The sequence below is a fragment of the Hippoglossus hippoglossus genome, chromosome 22 (genome assembly GCF_009819705.1).
Source record: "Hippoglossus hippoglossus isolate fHipHip1 chromosome 22, fHipHip1.pri, whole genome shotgun sequence".
In the NCBI taxonomy this organism is placed as follows: domain Eukaryota; kingdom Metazoa; phylum Chordata; class Actinopteri; order Pleuronectiformes; family Pleuronectidae; genus Hippoglossus; species Hippoglossus hippoglossus.
In genome coordinates, this window is record NC_047172.1 from 14,561,514 (window position 1) to 14,579,790 (window position 18,277).

An 18,277-nucleotide genomic window follows, 5' to 3' on the forward strand; every position below is an offset into this window, starting at 1 on the left:
GTTTGGAATGTTTGTTACATAGACTGTTAATGAAGATGGATGACATTACGGCGCCCCCAAAGTGAAGCCAAAGCGCCTGGATCGCCATCTGATGGCTGACTGCAACACAGGACATACATCCTGCCTCCTCCAAGTCACTCTCCGGGCCCAATGAATCAGCCTCTTGGGGCAAGACTCCAAGACTGTCTTCCATTCTCCATACACCGTTTACAGTCTGACTAGTTTATTTTAGCACAAAAATCGAACAACGATACTTTTTGTAGTGTTTTAGGTCCAGACGACATTTTGACTAGCACACACACTGTTTACCTGCTGGCAACCAAAGCCTGCTCCAACGTGATTAGTCAAACTAGACAAACAAACCAGAAGACTCCTGGCACCAAAATCTTGCCGCTTGCCGACATAGTTTCCATAATCCTGTGGAGAATCTGGTCATTGAGATTTGTTCAATGTTAACATGGACATGGACCAAACTAAAAAGTCAAAGTGCATATATTTTCTCGAAGATGGTTTCTGTCATTTTAGGTAATTCTTATCACATTGATGTTTGACACATTTTTTCTGTAAGTTTGGTTTTAATTAGTGATTTTAAGAAAGGGGTACGAAACTTCATGGTTAACAGCTGAAACAGAATTGACTCCATCCCCCAGATCGCTATTGCATAGAGTCTGGCTCTAAATGCGCAAGATGGCGGCGATCATATCCGGGATATAAGTCTATTATTTAGAGTGGCAGCTCCTCTGGTTCAGGAGGCTGGGGATCATGAGGAATGTCCTCCGTTCACTTATAGTTCAGTTATCAGATTGATAAGATTGATGTGTTTGTTTTTTCTCTACATGAAAACCACCTAATTATGGAGACCAACAGAATGAATCACCAAGTGTGGCTGCAGATGGCGCAGTTGCTAAGTAAAAGCTACTTAGTGTTGCTTAAGTACATTTCACAATCATCTGCATTAAGGGTTTCTAATCCAAATCAAATCATATTGTCTGAAAAATTAATTAAATGTACACATGGTCACTTGGACATTTTACAGAGACTAAATGGAAAATGTGTGATCTGTTTCCTCTAAAACTTTTTTGTTTGTTCAGTCTGCAGAACAGGAAAGGGTGGACCTTCCTCCAGAGATAGCAGAGGATCCGCTTATGGGTTCCACTCAATGAGGGATATTAGATTATTGTACTTTAGGTGGTCCAGAGAAGATGTTGATGTCCTTAAGACGTCTGCTGCTTCTTATCACACTGGTGCGGGTGGAGGACCGAGCTCTGTGATAAGGATACAGTCATATCTGGAACACATGGGAGCAGCAAACAATTTAATTTGTTAAACACACAGCGGACATTAAAACATAATGAATTAGGTGATTCATAATTTTTTTCAATGCCCAGGGCTTAAAAGTTTACTCTGGTGTGAGTGAAATTCTATTATTTGGATGTTTTTTCTCCTATTTATCCCTAACTCTCACCTGCAGACGGATAATATGAACCTCCCCATCCCAAACAATTATATAAAACATCCAATTATAAAAACAGTAGAGGAAGAAATTAGCGAATTGATTTCGTGAACAAAAAGGGAAAAATTAGCTCTGCTGACTATTGTGTTTCACCATTTCCACTAGAATTTAACTGAGGAAAATCTCAGTAGGAGAAATTCACAGATAGGACAAAGCTGATGAGGTGCATTCAGACTGTGATAAGATCTGAGACATCTCTGTGCCTCCTGCAGCCCAGAGCATCCTCTCTTTGATTAGGAGCCTCCCTGTGTGCAGATGTTTGGATTTGTGTGTTTCCGCTGGGCCGAGCGAAAGCATAAGAACGTGTGTTAGCAGCTGTATGGCTACTCCTGATAAGATAACTTGGATGTTCTCTTTTCTGCTGCTATCAGACCAGACAGCTCTGCCTTAAGCCTGCCCCCATGTGGCTCAACACACATTTGAATCAGATTTTGTCACGATATTGAGCTCAATGCTATCAGGAATGAACTGCTCAAATAAAAAATATTATGTAAAGGCCACCTTTTGAATTTTAATTTTTAAGGAGTGAGCAAAGTAGCAGACATTACTGTGTGGAGTTTGTGTTATAGTGGGTGTGACCGTTGCCTCTTTAGTGAGTCACAACCAACAAACAAAATCCTGATAAGAGAGAACTGAAATGTGAACTCATCTCACACAAAGGGGATGTGATTCTACTTAAGGAGAAGCTTCAAATCCAAGCTTGGCCAGGGCCTTTCTCTCTGGAGTTTGTTATTTTTTTATGTAGGTGTTCATGTGACCCCGACCCCCAAAGGATAAGTGGTATACATAATGGATGGATGGATGCATGGATGGATGGATTTCTTCATCTTCAAAGGGTTATGTTCTTCAAATGACCCTTGAAAAGTTTCAGAATATAAAACCTGATCCTGAATGAGGCAGCAACAAACACACTGAGAGAACAGTTATGGGTCTAATTTAGTGTCAGAGAATCAGCCTTCTCTCTGTTTGAGATTTGAATATATAGGAAGAGAATTAAAAGGTTTGAATAGCAGGAAGCATTTCGTTTTCACGTACTGTACATGCTGACGGCTATTATGCAGGTATAATCTAAGAAATGTTTTTTCCTTTGCATCTGAAACAAATATTCACAATTCCCAGTTTAAATTAAAAGTATGAATAGTGTTTGCTCTGAAATATACATGGAAATGTACACACTTTGTAAAGCGGATTTAAATGAAGAGACTTATTACCTTCAAAAGTGACAGACATGTGATCCAAGGGACAAACAACTTTAGTGCAGATCACCCCCTGCTGGATATTCTGAGCTATTGCCTGACCACCTGGGAAACATAGTGGCCTTATTTAGTTATTGTGAATTATCAAATGAATTAATATGTAGATTGTGTATTTAGTGTAAAAGCTCATGTTGCTGCTCCACCACCACTCCACTGAGCAGAATTAGAAAAAGCAGGTGTTGAAGAAGGAAATCTGAGAACAGTGCCTATTTAAAAAAAAAAAAAAGGTTTGACTCTTATTTATTATTTTTAATCTGACAATAATTTGACTTTTAGCTTGATTTCCTCACTGTCACAAGATAACTTACTTACCATAAGTCTTACTAACTTACTTACTTATAGTAAGTGTATTGAAAACAATAACCTATGTGACCTCCTGCTCCCATCAGCATGGATTCATGAAAGAATCATATATTTAACTCTCCTGCTGGTCACCAAAGTCAGACATTTTCAAATTGTTTTCTAAATACTATTGCATCTAAACGCAAATCTCTATATTGTTATGTGATGTTTATGTCGCAGAAGATTTTATTGATTGAGCATTTTATTGATCTTTAATCGGTCGGGTCAGCGGGGGACTAAGGCCGAGTCTGGAATTAACGGAGAGTTTGTGAACGCATCATTAAACCGGTGGATTAGCTTGAAGACAGGTGGCTAAGGTGGCTAAGCTAACTTGCTAAGTGCGAAGTTGTAAACCCAGTTCGTCGTCACTGTAGCTGACAGGGAAACACCCGCTGAAACACTGTGTGTCGACTTCGTTGTGTTTTTTAAAAGTCTGAGTTTAGATTGACAGGGTTTATCAAAATGGTCGTGGACGACATCCAGTTCATGAACATCCTCAAGGGGAAACGCGTCAAGCTGACCCTGAAGACTTCGTCCTACCTCGGCGTGGTCCAGAGAATAAATCCCAACAAAACGCTGGTTCTGGCGGACGGTCAGATACCTTTATTCATTTTGTTGAGTTAGCCTTTTATTTTTTTTTGCTAAACATGAGCTAACATCTTAAAATGATTTTATTACCTGTAGGCCGATAACATTCCGCTGTTTTTGCTAAAGTTAGCCCAATGCTAATATACATCTATTTGTTTCAGTGGTTAGTGTCAGCAATGGCTGCAGATATCCTGGCTCCAAAATATTCTTCGGGCGTGAGATTCTCAATGGTGAGTGAACTCCTGACACGTGAGGGTTCAGACACGTGTGGCTGAACATTTATTACAGCAACGGTTTGATACCTGACGTTTATTATCATCATATCAACAGTGGAGTTTCACAACGAAACCAAAAGGGACAGTGGGTAAGTAAACAACACACAACGTGTCACTGCTGGCGACAACACACAGGCCCCACAAACTGTAACATGCAATGTGTTGCTCAGAAGTATCAATGACCCCAGACTGGAGGACCAGTTGAACGTGGAGGAGTTTCAGCCGTACAGGAAGACAATGATCATGGGTGAGTTTCATGTATGTTTGTACATTTAATCATCTATTCCCTAAATCTACATTAAAACGCAGACAACTAGTGTTTTTTGAGGGAGGAATCCTTCATCCCTGTTGAGAGGGCTTTCCTCTTCTTGCAGATCACGATGAGGAAGAGGAGTACATCAACTTCGTAGTCATCGACGAGTTTCATGAGAAGTTTGGGCCTGCTGTAAGCTGATTTAAGTGCTTTTCACATGTATTTTTCAGGATGCAAATTTACACGGATGTTAAATAACAATGGTGGCATGTGTGTGTTGCTACCTGTTGTTGTTTTTTAAACCCTGTGATGTATTGACTTACCATCCTTTAGGTGATGCACATCAAGAAGCAGAGTGTGATCAGTGTAGGGGCTGATGGACTCGAGGTGCTTCAGAATGGGAGACTGTGTTGGCTGCAGGTGCGACATCCCGTGAACCTTTTAACCTCTGCTGTCTAGATTTCCTCTGTCCTTCTTTGGAAAATATGACTTTGGCTCATTTTCATTTCACCAGATTGCCACTAGAAACAAGGTATACTTGTTTGATATTCTGTTACTTGGAGCCCGAGCCTTTAAGAACGGCCTCTCTATGATCCTGGAAAATAAGCAAATATTAAAGGTAAGCATTGTAGATATCATGTTTAATCACAGTTTATTTATTATTATCATAACATTTACAGTATGTTGATTCTGGTGCAGGTGATGCACGACTGCCGAGCCATCGCTGGATGTCTGATTGCACAGTTTGGAGTGAAGCTGACCAACGTCTTTGACACACAAGTAAATACAAATTGCAGTAGCCTCCACATTTCAGAAGTCAACATGATGATAACGATGATCATGGCTTGTCTTCACTTTATTTTTTTTAATTTTTTTATACATGTGTCAAGGTGGCAGATGTCATGTGCTTCTACTCAGAGACAGGCGGGTTTCTTCCTGACAGAGTCAGTACGCTGCAGGAGGTGGTGAGTCTCCATCTGAAGGTACCGTCCTCCCAGCTCTTATCACTTCAGATGAAGTCACAGCTCACCAAGGTACAACACACACACACACACACACACACACACACACACACACACACACACACACACACACACACACACACACACACCACACACACACACACACTTGGACAACCTCCTAGCAAAGCAGCAAAAGAGATGTGTGGGTTTTTTACAGGATGAAAGAGAGATGTGGTTCAAGCGCCCGTGTCCTGTGACCCTGCTGAAGGTGATGGCTCTGTCAGTGATCCACCTGCAGCCTCTCAGACTGGTGTTGCTGGATACTCTGATGATTGACTACATGACGCTGGTGGATTCATACCTTCACAGTAGCCACTATGAACCTGATGGATTGGAGCTGGTCAGAATGGTGGGTAATTCACAAATGGGCAGTTTCTTTTTTTTTTTTTTGCCCCCACACCCACACCTTACCACGCAAAATGCCTTGACTAGCAATAGATATAAAATCCATATAAGGTGAACAAAAATCACAAGTTGTTTTTTGTCACCAAGATGAGTCAGATCTATTTTAAATGCTTCATTAATTTCAGTAAACACAAAAATATTTATATAAATATAAATATTTTTGGTTAGCACCTCATTATTGAATTTAAATGTTTCACGGTCTCTGAATTGACGATCAGAACCCTGTGTTTTCTAAAGCACAGTAACACACATGCATCAAGGTGAGTGAGTAATCCTCCTATTTACCTGTTTACATCCACAGGAGAGTGTGTTGGAGTTGCCCACAGAACTCAAGCAGCTGCAGCAAATGCATCTGGAGCGACACAAGTGGGCTGCAGACCACTACCCCGTCACAGAGCAGGGTCTGCTGGCTCGCTTCAAACGCCAAACCAAGATCCCATCCCAGCCCTCACCTGCAACAGAAGAGGTGAGTCAGACACAGACAGGCTCCTGTGAACCTGCAACTGTGGAGTCACCATCAGCAGCACAACTGGACCGTCTCTCTAACCAAAAACCCACACCTCCCCAAAGTGTTTCCTCTCTTGATGTCCATGCCTCTCCTGACCTGCCACCACAAGTGTCCCCGGTCAGTCCCCTGACTGTGGGTATAGGCAGAGGCTGCACAGACCTACTGATGAACACAATAGGTAGAGGAAGGCCCGTTGGAAAAGAGCAGTCGGCCCAATATGTCTTACCTGCCATAGGGAGAGGCCTTTTCTTCCAGATGCCATCAGCCCAGATCCCCGGAGCGAGCGCTGGGGACATCAAAAGTCCAGGCGGGATGGAGACGACTCCTTCATGGCCAGGCCTCACACCCTCCCAGTGGGTGATGCCGGCTGGCACCGGTGCTACTGAAATCCCTAGGGATACTTCTGGGATGAGAGGCGACATTTCCACAGCGACTCCCCAGTCCCTCTCACCTTCACTGGGTCAGTTGTTCAGATCCTTCACAGGCTAAAGGAGGTGTCACAAAACACATATGACCATCTGCTTTAAAGATGTTTGACGTTCTAGATGTTGTGTTTTCTTAGAGTGAGCAGTAGATGGCAGTAAATATCCTGTGTTCCGCAAAGGTTGGTTTGATATCAGGTGTTCATGAGAATAATTTCAGTTTGAAGAAAGAAGACAAGATTTTGTTGTTGTGTACATTGCATACCAATTCACTTCAAATATATTTCTATCATTTGTGACAAAATGCTTCCTTGTCTATAATTTTACTTGTATTATTCTTTAAAAGCCTGTGAACCCATCTCACTTTAACATTGTATATTGATTCAAGGTAATTGATTGCACTCTTAACAGTAACATCTAGATCATTGATATTGATAGGACTTGAAGTTATTAGAACAGATTCTTTTTCATACTGATTGTGTTCTGATAGTACATCACAGTGTCAAGAAATAATAGCTTTGGCTGGTGGAACACAAACTAAAACCAACAGCGGCAACACATGCCCATTAGAGCATAATGTGCTAAGCTCAGCGTGATTGATTACCCGTACAGCTTGGCTTCTGTGTTGCAGTTAATTGATTGTGAAAAGCTGAGGCGGCCATTGATGGATCTGCTGTTAATTGAGCAAAAACCTTGCTAGCAGACACTTCTTTTGATTACGGGCGACAAAAAAAACAAAAACATTAGACTTGGCACCAGCTGAGCAGTGATGCAGACTCTCTGCGGTTTCAGCCGTCGCCGCAGTTCAGATGCACATGACCACAGGTGGCCAGCACCTGTCATGTCCTACAAAAGCCGATCTCATCCATGTAATTTGCTGCTTTGCGCGGACTTTGCAGGGAGGCACTGCTCAGCCATTTCAGTCTGATCAGAGGTTGGTGCCTGCGTTTAAAACAACAGCAGGGCATTGCTGCAACCTGCAGCGCAACTGCACCCCCCACTTTTATTAATCACATCTTATTGCTATGGTTATCTACATGCAGAGGCTTGGGCCCTTTCCAGAGCTTTCTAATTGAAAGCATGAAACAGATAAAGTAGGATTTTAATTAACTGGGAGGGAGCACGGCACAAAGCCTTCCATCTCTCTTAGCAACCGGCTCCCCCTCAGCTTCTGCTAAACACAAGCAGGGTGGATCCTACCCATATGCCTGTGTTAACCCTTAGAAACGCTTTTGTTGCTCAATCTGTGTGTGGGTGGGTTTAAGCATGGAACAAAAGGTTTAACACATCATCTTAAAGCTGATTCACTTGTCGTTATCTTTGAGCTGCTGAGTTCACATCCTCCAGAAGTTAGTGGTGTCGGTGAGAGAGCGCAAAGATTGCACGTATTTTGACAAGGTGGTCATCACACATGGAAGTGGAAGCTTGTTTTATATATCTTCTTAACTCAACAATGAAGCAGTGAGAGGGACGGGGGGGTAGATGTGTCAGGGGCCTTCGGGTCTCTGTGGGGCCGTGGAGGACGGGCTCCTGTCATTGACAACCAGATCTGGGCTCTTATTTTAGAGGACCTTGCATTTCCTCTCCGTCACAATAATGCCTTATGTGCAGCACTTCCTGTTTCTCAGGCCTGGGAGGAAGGAACAGGGCGCTTGTCACACGGTAGTCACCGCTTCCTCCCTCCCTCCCATCCACCCCCCTCCTCCAGCTCCCTCCCCCCGCTCCCAAACTTCAGACAGTGTTGTGTCCTTCGGAGAGGAAAGATGACTGCACCTTCAGCATCACAGCAGGATGCTGCCGACCTATTTTTAGACCCAAGTCGGAAAGGTAGCACACAGACATAAACACAAACTTTAGGATGTCCAGCTGTGTTGATTTAGCATCCGAAAATGGAGGCTCAACCGCGTAAAGCAAGTTATTGTTTTGACTAAGCAGTGGGAACCACGAGGCCTGCTCTTTGCTCAAGGTGTAATGGAAATGGGTCGCACATAAACAATTGGCACTTGTTTACCTGCATTTTCTAATCACAGTTTTGAACGACATAAAACTGCAGATTTTTTTTTTTTCAGAATTAAAATACATTATATTCCTAAACCACTATTTAACCATATAAGCTGCTTTCAGATATGCACTGAAGTCTGATCGTTTTCCTGAAATTTTCCAGAGGGGCTGAACGTGAGAACGCAATTGTCTGAGTCAATTGCTCCTGACATTTCAAAACCTTTTTCTGCCAGCCCCCCTCGTCAGTGAGCCCATGTGAGAATTCAGCAGGGACGTGTCCGGAAAGAGTGAGCGAGTGGCAGCATTGATGAAAGATGCACAACTGAAAAGAAAAGAAAAAAAAAAAACTAACAAAAAGAATACCAAATGTCTCAGGATGAAATAGAGGTTCCATACACGAAGAAGACAAAGATGAAAAATATCAACTTGCAAAAGATTCAAGAGCTTTGGGTGATATGGCCCTGCGTCACTGTTGCTGTGCTGTAAACAAAAACATGATTCCCACAATGTCCTGCCTGTGTGCTCTTCCCAGACGCCACCCCTCACCTGAATCTTCCGGACATCCTCCTGTTATTGTGAATGCGTCAGACCCAGACAATCTCCTTCTGATTTTCCAGAGTCCATGTCTGAAAACGGCTACAGTGTCAGAGGGCACTAAAGCCACGCAGACTCATGCCAGACTTCATTATTGATCACCGAGGCCTCCGGCCCCCAGGTATTTCCCCCGCCCCTCTACACCACCATCTTATTTACTTCCCACCCTGTTACCGTTATACTGCAGAAGCTCCAGTTACCAACAACAGAAAAGCGACAAGGTGTTCAGAAGAGGCCAGTGCTCCTAGGCAACCCTTCCTCCTCTCGATGAGTGTTAGGCTACAGATTTGTTCATAATTTATAGGCTGTAGTAAATTATTAAGGAGGGAGGGATAATTTTACAAAATAACCCCCCCACTCCCTCTAAATGGCCTCTTGTTAGCATTGTCATGTTGGTTTGCACTTCTAAGCACATCATTAAAATTCATTGCTGAGTTTGCTGACTAAGTGCACCATCGGATCACGGTGCATTTCTCCGGTAACGCTGAAGGAAGGGGAAAAGTTGATCACCGAGCTCGGACCACTGGGCCGTCAGTAATCAGATTGTTTGTGACCTTTTTTAATTTGTGCTTGTGATCACGTAGACATTTTTTATTAACAGCCAGTTATTTCAAGCGAGAGCTGCGTTTAGCCATAGGCGGCAGAAAGTGTCGTCTTTGATTGGCTTGTTGGAAGAACTCGATCTGTTGCTTGCACCTGAGCAGTGCAGCGGTACAAAGAGTCGGATTGACAGGGCATGTCAGCGGTTCGCAACTGTGGTGCAACAAATTAGACGCATGTCACCGAAATAATCTCATTTTCATTATTTATGTAACCGCATGTAATCCGTTTGTGTTTTTGGAGGGAGGGAGGAGTGTAATCAGATATCAGGTTCCACTGTGACACTGAACTATATCCCTGCAGCCAACCTTCCATCTGTTGAGAGAAAAACCTATTGTTGAATCCAGATCTCCTCTCAAACCACTGCCACCAGCAGCACCTCCACCTTTCTTTCTCTCACAATACCAGACGGCCCTCTTTCACTGTCCCCATGTCATATTCAGTGGGAGGATGAATATTTCACGTGAGAAAGGCTGACCTGTCCAGATGGTCCTCTAAAGTACAGCAAAAAATTTTTTGAACAAAACACAGCATCTATATTTCAGCCGGTCTTACCAATGGTATGTACGTATCCCTGTGGTCAGGAAACCCAGTACAGGAAGACCCCCTGAATATGCACACGTTCATTCAAACACACACACAAGCAGATGCAGGCACACAATATGCATCTTTATGAACTGCTGTGCCGTGTTTACTCAAGCAGCTTGGAGCCTCGGGACCTTCGGGGCCTCTCCAAAGGAATCAGCCATATTGTGACCTTCAGCTGGGACAGACGAGCTCAGATAGAGGATGAGTGACAGGTGAGGGAGCAGATGAGACTGTGTTTGAGTCGTGTTGATAATGTCGGCCTTCAGCTGTACTATATAAGGCTGTTTTTATATGATATCTAATAATTCCAGGAATCTGTCTGTGGCTCTTGGCATGTGTATTGTTCAGGGCCCAAGGGAGTGCGGTATTGAATTTGGTGACCAGCGTGGCGTGTTCAGGACAATGGCTGTGTTCTGCGCACTGAGTCAAGCTTCACTCAATTACCGCAGGTCACTTTTACAGTTTCAGAAAGAAAGCTGCAACCAGAATCACCACAGGCCAAACAAACAGCAGAGGGGCTTAGAACGGGCACTGCACTAGTGTACAATTAAACTAGGCGATCCCTGGGAAGAGGAAGTAAGGAGATTGGTTGGCATGTAACAAAGATCCGATCAAAATGTTGAGCAATTCTTTCACCAGAGAACTCTTATCCATCAGCTCTTTGCAGAGAAAAAAGTTCTTGCAGCCTCCAGCTCAGCTCATGTAGAGAGGATGCGGTCACTGCATGTTTTAACCACAGAAACTCACATCAGAGGAGCAGTCACAGGAGATAATGACAAAACGAGCGGGATCTTAGTGATTTGTGCAACAAACGCAGACGTGTGTTACGCTCAGTCACAGGAGATAATGACAAAACGAGCGGGATCTTAGTGATTTGTGCAACAAACGCAGACGTGTGTCAGTGAGAATGGGAGTGTGTCATGCAAATTAATGATGCAAGACCCCCAATGAGCTAATTCTACTTTTTACGCTTGTTTTAGTAAACAATTTTGGGGATTAAAATCATTGTCGATGTGATACCTTGGCCACATTCATGACGGAGCTGCGATCAGTGGGAATCAAAAGGAAATGGAGTGCTCCAGATTTCCCTGCATCGCTGGCTTTTGAAAGATTTTCAGGCTTTGCTGGATGGAGAGAGGCCACCGACAGTCAAAGGAAACCAGTATTTCTGGTAATTCGTCATTAGAATATTAGCAACCCCCTCAGCTACTCTTGTCTTTGATAGAAAAAGATGGAAGATTAGCTGTTGGCAGGTTTGTCATAATTAAACTCTGCGTGCGTGTGTGGGTGAGGGTAGTTGTAGCCACAGGGACGGCCTGGAAGAAGAAGGGGTGCAGGGGGGGGGGGGATCCTGTGGTTGTCTGAATTAGCGCCTGCTGGTTTGGCCTGGCAGCTGCGCCCTGAGCCTGGCACGTTGACAGCCTGGCACTGTGGCGTTGTGTTGTCAGGGCCAACCAGTGCACTGGGGGGTGGCAGTGCCAGGCCCACCGAACACCAAACTCTCTCACCATCATACAACGTCGTACTTGCGTTAGTTGTTATAGCAATATCATTGGATTAGTGTGAGATTAAGTTGGGTAATTAAAAAGGACAAATTAAAATCATGTCATCTGGGAAAAGGCAGCACTAACCCGATTGTTTCCATTATTTTTGTTGAGGAAATATTGACTCAGGTGTAAACTTTACTGTGACTGGTTAAGTGAAGTGAACATATGTATTTATTAAGTAAAGTTCGGTCAAATTTCAAATGCTTTTTCACACGCGCTCAGCTAAAACACTAATATTAAGTTAAATGTGATGCCATCTGTTTCAACACCTGCTATTGACTGCATTAATATGACAAACATATGCACTCAGTCAAATATTAAAACTCTATTAGACTAACACAGTAAATCTGTTTTCTCCTGGAATCTAACACAGCATACATGGGTATTTAAATGAACACATGGTCATATCTGCTGCTGTACATCCAGATATTTCCGTCACCATAACAGTGACATACTTAACGCGTCATCACGAATCTGCTACAGGCTGCGAACAGTGTTTATTGAGTGTTTGACCACCCTTGAGTAGCAGAGGGTGGTTTTGGGGGAGACCCTGGGTCTGGGTGGTTCCTGCCAGAGCTGGCCGTGCCACGACTTGGCCCAGATGCATTAGCTTCAGTCCAGGCATGGCACCGGGATATCTGTGGGGCCCAAGCTCACCAGCTGCTATCTCTGTGTCACAGACAGCTGTATCTGAATATTCATACAAAGTGCAGATTAATGCGTTTTTGTTTGGCCCCACATGGTGTGACACTGCCCAAAGAAGTCAGCTGTAAAAGAACTATTGACACATCCAGACTAATACATTTTCGTTTTAAAATGCCATTTCCAAACTAAAACGATCTCAGTCCACGTGAGTTGTAGGGGTCCAGACCCAGCAACAGAGTTTTTAAACTAAAACAAAACTTTTCCATTTTGGGCAAATGGAATTTCCAGAGTAGTTAGTATGGCGGGTAAACGTAGAAACAGTGACAAGCATAGTAGTGTGGATGTAGCGTATGTCAACGTCAACTAAAGACGTTGATTACAGTTGACTGTTTTCAACGTCAACTGTAATTGAATGGCAAACTCCCACAATCTGTAAATCAAACATCTGCCTGAAGAGGGCGGGACCTCAAAGAGGCCTTCAGTGCTTGAAGCATCCAGCGGAAAAACAATGACTTGTTTATTACTGAAAAATAAATTACTGAAAAAATGAATTGATTGGAACTGTTGTGGCATGCTGTCTCTTTACCTGTTTTCAATTTATTCAATTTGTATATTTATATTTGTAAATATTTCATAGTTTGTTTATGCTTACACAATGACAAAGTTCTTGAATCTTTTTTTTTTGTTTCATTGTCTTTACTTTACCAGAGGCTGTAATGCCTGGCCTTGTTCTCTGTCCAACTTTTCGTTTGGTTTCCATTCATCTTTGCAAAGTCTCACGCGTTCACATTGAAAGCAATGGCCTCCGTCCACAGTCTTCTTTGAGATGTGTTTTGGTGGGTGTTTGGTCAAATAATCTGCCGGCCGGTGCCAACACGGCCAGTGAATATGCATCAGTGAGTGTTTTGGAGGTCGGAGTTCTTTTTTAAAAAATGAGCAGATGGTCTTTACTTCTTTGCCTGAATGAGAGGAGAGAACCAGTGGGCACACAGAGGGAAATTTGTGGGTAAACTGTTTTTACCGCCCAACTCTTTGTGTTGTAATGGGGAGGGCAAAATGGTTGCTAACTGCTGACGGACAATGGCTCGGCCCTAATGAGAGCAGAGTGTTTTGGTGCTGCCTGTATAATGAGGATGAAGTGGGGAAGCTAATTATTGCAACCATCTGAAGGTATCGGAGCCAGATGCGTCACCATTTGGTTTCCAATATAATGTTATACAATTGTAATATTGTTCAGTGTTTTAGATGTTACAAGATGTTCTTGTTAAGCTTAGTGAAACAGAAAACAGTTGCCATCACAGTCAGCATCCAGGATAGTAGATCCATGAGGTGATCGGGTGCATCACAGTGTATTTGTTCAGGCAGGTGTGCTGTAGCTCTTATCTGCTGTCAGATCCCTCTTTAACCCTGAGAACGTGTCAGGCTGACACAATACCACTAACACCAGTCGTAAACCACCCACAGATCGTAACAGCCTTCACGCTTCCTGGTGAAGATCTCCGGCAGCCATATTTGTCTGGTGGGTGTCCGGGTGATTTATGGAGGAAACGGTGTGTGGGTGTTCCTCCTTTGTTCTAACCAGTGTTCCTTACTCATCCGCAGCTGGATCCCCATCTGCCAGGTGTCATCAGAAATCTGTTTTTGTTATTTCATTATGTTTTCGGGTTGTCCGTCCATCCGTACCATTCTCGGGAACATGATATCTCAAGAATGCCTTAAGGAAGTTTCTTAAAATTCAGTACAAATACAGTTGTGCTCAAGAATAAACTGATTATATTTTGGTGGTCGAAGGTCATCGTTGCTATGACCTTACAAGACATCATTCTTCCTTGTGGCCTTGTGAACTATCTGGTCAAAGGTCAAAGGTCACTGTGACCTTAGAAAACATGTATTTTGTCTTGTGAACGCCTTGGAGTTTTTTTCACATTTGGTACATTTACTTGGACACAGAGAGGTAGTGATTAGATTTTGGTGGTCCAATGGCAAAGGCCAATAACATGGTGACCTCGCATAATACTTTTTTGCCTCATGAACGTGTTGTTTTAAGAGCACCTTGAGATAATCCTTTTAAAATTTGGCTCAAATGTTCACTGAGACCCATGGATTAACTATTTAAATTTGCGTGGTCAACGGTCAAAGGGTACAGTAGCCTCACAAGATATGTTTTTGGCCTCTTGAACACGATTTCTCAAGTCTGGCTTTGGAGAATTTCTTTTAATTTTGACCAGTTGTCACTTGAATTTCAAACAGAGGCATCCAACCCCAGGCTGGTAATTCTAGTTTTATCATGTTTTCCCTGGCAATTGTGGATCATATTAGTTTGAATTGCGGGTCATCCAATAAAACTTTATTTTCTTTTCCATCTGTAACATTTTACATCATTCCACTGTAATCACGCCATAATGATCTCTGATAATGAGTTGGATTTGGCGTCCAGGACATAATTGGCTATTGGTTGATTACAGAGTGGGTTGTATCCTAGGATAAGCAGTGCATACTCTCCTCATCAGGAACAAGCTTGCAATGATTGCTGTGCCAGTGCCCTGGCACATTTAAACTGGATGGTGATTGCCCTCGTAGAGTGGCACATGTTAACAGCTCATTTGTTGACAAAAGAAGCTAATTTGAATAGTTGGAGATTCACAGACACACAGCAAAATAACATTTTATCCGTCATATTTCTAATGTAATGAATATAAAATTTTACTATAATGGCTTAACAATCTTTTTAAAAATAAAATTACAGTTGATTTCCTCTATGAGAAGTACAGGCCTTCCAGTCTCTAGATATCTTATTTTGTATTCTCCCTTAAAGAAAAATTCTTTATGTTGTGTAAATAAAGATAAGAGCCAGATGCTATTTCATCATTTTAAATTTATGATTGCTGAGTGTGTATGGAACAGAGCTCGCAGAGCCCTAAAAGGAGACATTTTTGCGAAGGCTCACAGTTTCCCATCAAGCCCGTGCCTCTACTCTCTGTGGCAGCAGGGCCAGAGCACTTTCCTGTCATTATGAGGGATTCAGAGGAAAAAGAGACTCAAAATGGTTTCCAGGTTTCACTTTAATCTGGGGAGGGAGGGGGCTGAGAGGAGGAGGAGGTGGTGGTTGGGGTGGGGGGTGCTCGGTCACAGGTAGTTGTGTCGAAAGTGAAGAGAATAGGGGGTGTGGGAACCAGCGCACAGTGGTAGTGGGTCATCCCATGATACAGAAAAAACATCTTTCCTGCATCGTCTAATAAACACACACACATATACACACAAATGCAAAAACTATGTGCAGACCCACATACACACTTTACTGCTAAGATTACCAGTCGTTTATCAGTCTTTCATGCATAATTCTCAGGCTGTCAACCACAGGCAGCCATTAGAACAATGAGCATTGTGATGTCTGACAGCGACAAACCCATGCAATTCTCTGACTTACACCGGGGATGACACCCATATGTGGGGGGGAAATGGGTGTAGATTAGGAAGGGAAATGACACAATTTCCAAATGTCTTTGTGCTGCAGACTAAACGACAGCAGGGGTCCTGAGTTTCAGTAAGGTTCATGTCAGCAGGATTTCACGGCAACATGACACGATTAAATTTCTTAGTTCAAAGTGCTGTTTTCTGTTCTTATGTCCTTTTACTCTTTGGGGTTTTTCACACTGAACAATAGAGATAAACATATGTTTGGATAATGATCATATCAAATGTTAAACACTTGTAAAAGGCTTTGTATTTAACACTCAATGAGTGAACCTCATTTCAGCATACTCAGCAGACAAGGTGGGCCCTTTAGTGGGATTCCCACGTTGTCCCCTGTCCTGAGGAGAGCCTCATTGTCTGAGGAGGAGCCATATTGTCTACAGAGGGTCCCATTCTCCTTTGTGCCCTGATAGGTTTACCAGCAGCGGCATGGAATAAGGAGCCACTCTCTCCCTTAGGACAAACAGGAACCGACATGAATGCTAATCTTTTTCTCCCATGATGACTTGAGGCCACTTACTCAGACCATGTATAGCAAGAAAAGATTTCAGGAATAGTTTGATGTTATATCTAATATATATTTTTATGCATTTTCTCCTGAGTCAGATAAAAGGACTTACACAAATATTATGCCTGTTTATCACATATCATAAAGTGTATATAAAGATCGACAACGCGTCTCCACTTCCTCCCACTATCCAGAAATGAAAACCAAAATATCCCAGATACGAGCGCTGCCAACTTGCATCAAGGATGTCATTTGGAGTCAAAGTCTGCGCAGTTGTGATAGGTGTTGAGTCACAGTATCAAGGTCCCACTGATACAAGCTTGACCAATCGATCTTTCACCCTGTTTTTATAGCATCAGATAACTAATGAAGACTAAACTTACCTGGGAATGAGCACTTGAGTCTGATAGGAACTTCCTAAAATGACAATTTGACAGGAACTTACATGTCCCATCTGCTAACATGGAGGAGGCACCTGGGGCCGATCAAGACACTTTTTACATTTGGCGAGCTGTCATGTCGGCCTGCTTTAGTTAGGGGTAAATATTGAGCTGTAGCCAGGAGACAATAGCTTTTTAACACAAATGCCATAGAAACCACATTGCAGGTTTGTTCTGTACTCAATATTTTTTATTTAACACATTGTTTATAGTTAGTTAGCTTTAGCTGTTAAGTTCTGTGACCTCATTTCCTGAGCTAGGCCAGCTGTTTCCATCATTTCCAGTCTGCAAAGTTAAGATGATATAAGCGTTAGTGTCATGTTTACCATACAGACATGACGTATCAATCTCATCGCGTCTGACATCTGTCCAAGTCCGTCCACCTCACACATCTGGGACGTCCAAAAAGTTCTCAGCCAAACTATTAATCGTCTTCCAAGTGAATGTGTTTAGGCTATCTCCAATAGACACACTTAGAGTGAAGATGAGTCAACAAATTTACTTTGGGCTTCCAGTGTTACTAAGCATCACCTGCCCTTCTGCTGTCATCTCACCGTCTTCTCTAGCAACATACACTGAACCATGGCAACAGCTTTTTACAGAGATGAATAGTAGTTAGTAATGAATGGGTCTGTCTGTATTACACTGTGGAAAAGAACTACCCTATCACCATGATCACAACTTTTAGGTTGCATTTTTTCTTTTACATAACATCTAAAACAAAGACAAATAAATCACACTACACGATAATGAAAAGCTTAGGTAAAAGAGGCAAAATACACTGGACCCCCCACCCCCCCAAAAAAAAGTCAGTTATGGTGATGAGCTTGAAATTGTAGTGTCTTCCATGTCCCCTAGGGTTACTCTTTGCCGATAAGGAAATCAAGACATGCAGATCTAAACAAATGCAAACTCATTCCAAATGAGATATGCTATATTTGTTCCTGTACAAAACAAGACGCACTCCAGTGATACATTGTGACATAATTTAAAGAAAACATGCTTAGCTTTGCATAAACAAGCAAAGCCGGAGAACAATCCTCTCTCCTATAAGGGAGGAACTTCCTTCTGATTTCCCCTACACTTGCAGGAATACTGTTATTTTACAGAGCGGGAAGTTGTTTTCATACTGAATCACAGTCATTTTTCATGCTCCTGATGACTGCCAGGGTCCCTTTTCCCTCGCCTTGCAACATTTCCTTATCAAAGCAATTTCGCAAAACGGTTACTTATTTGGCTTGATATCAGAAGCTGTGTGAGGTTCTGCGTGGCTAATCTCAAGGTTGTGCGCTCAGT

General features: G+C 42.7%; 1 protein-coding gene across 1 annotated transcript; it reads left to right on the forward strand.

Annotated features, from left to right (window-relative positions):
* Positions 1-3,392: 3,392 nt before the first annotated feature.
* On the forward strand, positions 3,393-6,888 carry exd1 (exonuclease 3'-5' domain containing 1). The gene is made up of 11 exons (XM_034575819.1): positions 3,393-3,703; positions 3,861-3,929; positions 4,030-4,063; positions 4,145-4,221; positions 4,349-4,419; positions 4,561-4,647; positions 4,742-4,846; positions 4,927-5,007; positions 5,118-5,264; positions 5,410-5,598; positions 5,956-6,888. Exons 1-11 carry the CDS (start codon positions 3,574-3,576, stop codon positions 6,649-6,651), a joined length of 1,686 nt encoding a protein of 561 aa, XP_034431710.1. The 5' UTR covers positions 3,393-3,573; the 3' UTR covers positions 6,652-6,888.
* Positions 6,889-18,277: the final 11,389 nt, after the last annotated feature.

Coding starts and splice junctions, on each gene's coding strand:
- exd1 (XM_034575819.1), top strand. CDS start 3,574: ATGGTCGTGGACGACATCCAGTTCATGAACATCCTCAAGGGGAAACGC. Junction 4,420..4,560: donor ATGAGAAGTTTGGGCCTGCT/GTAAGCTGATTT, acceptor ACCATCCTTTAG/GTGATGCACATCAAGAAGCA. Junction 5,008..5,117: donor CCAACGTCTTTGACACACAA/GTAAATACAAAT, acceptor ACATGTGTCAAG/GTGGCAGATGTCATGTGCTT.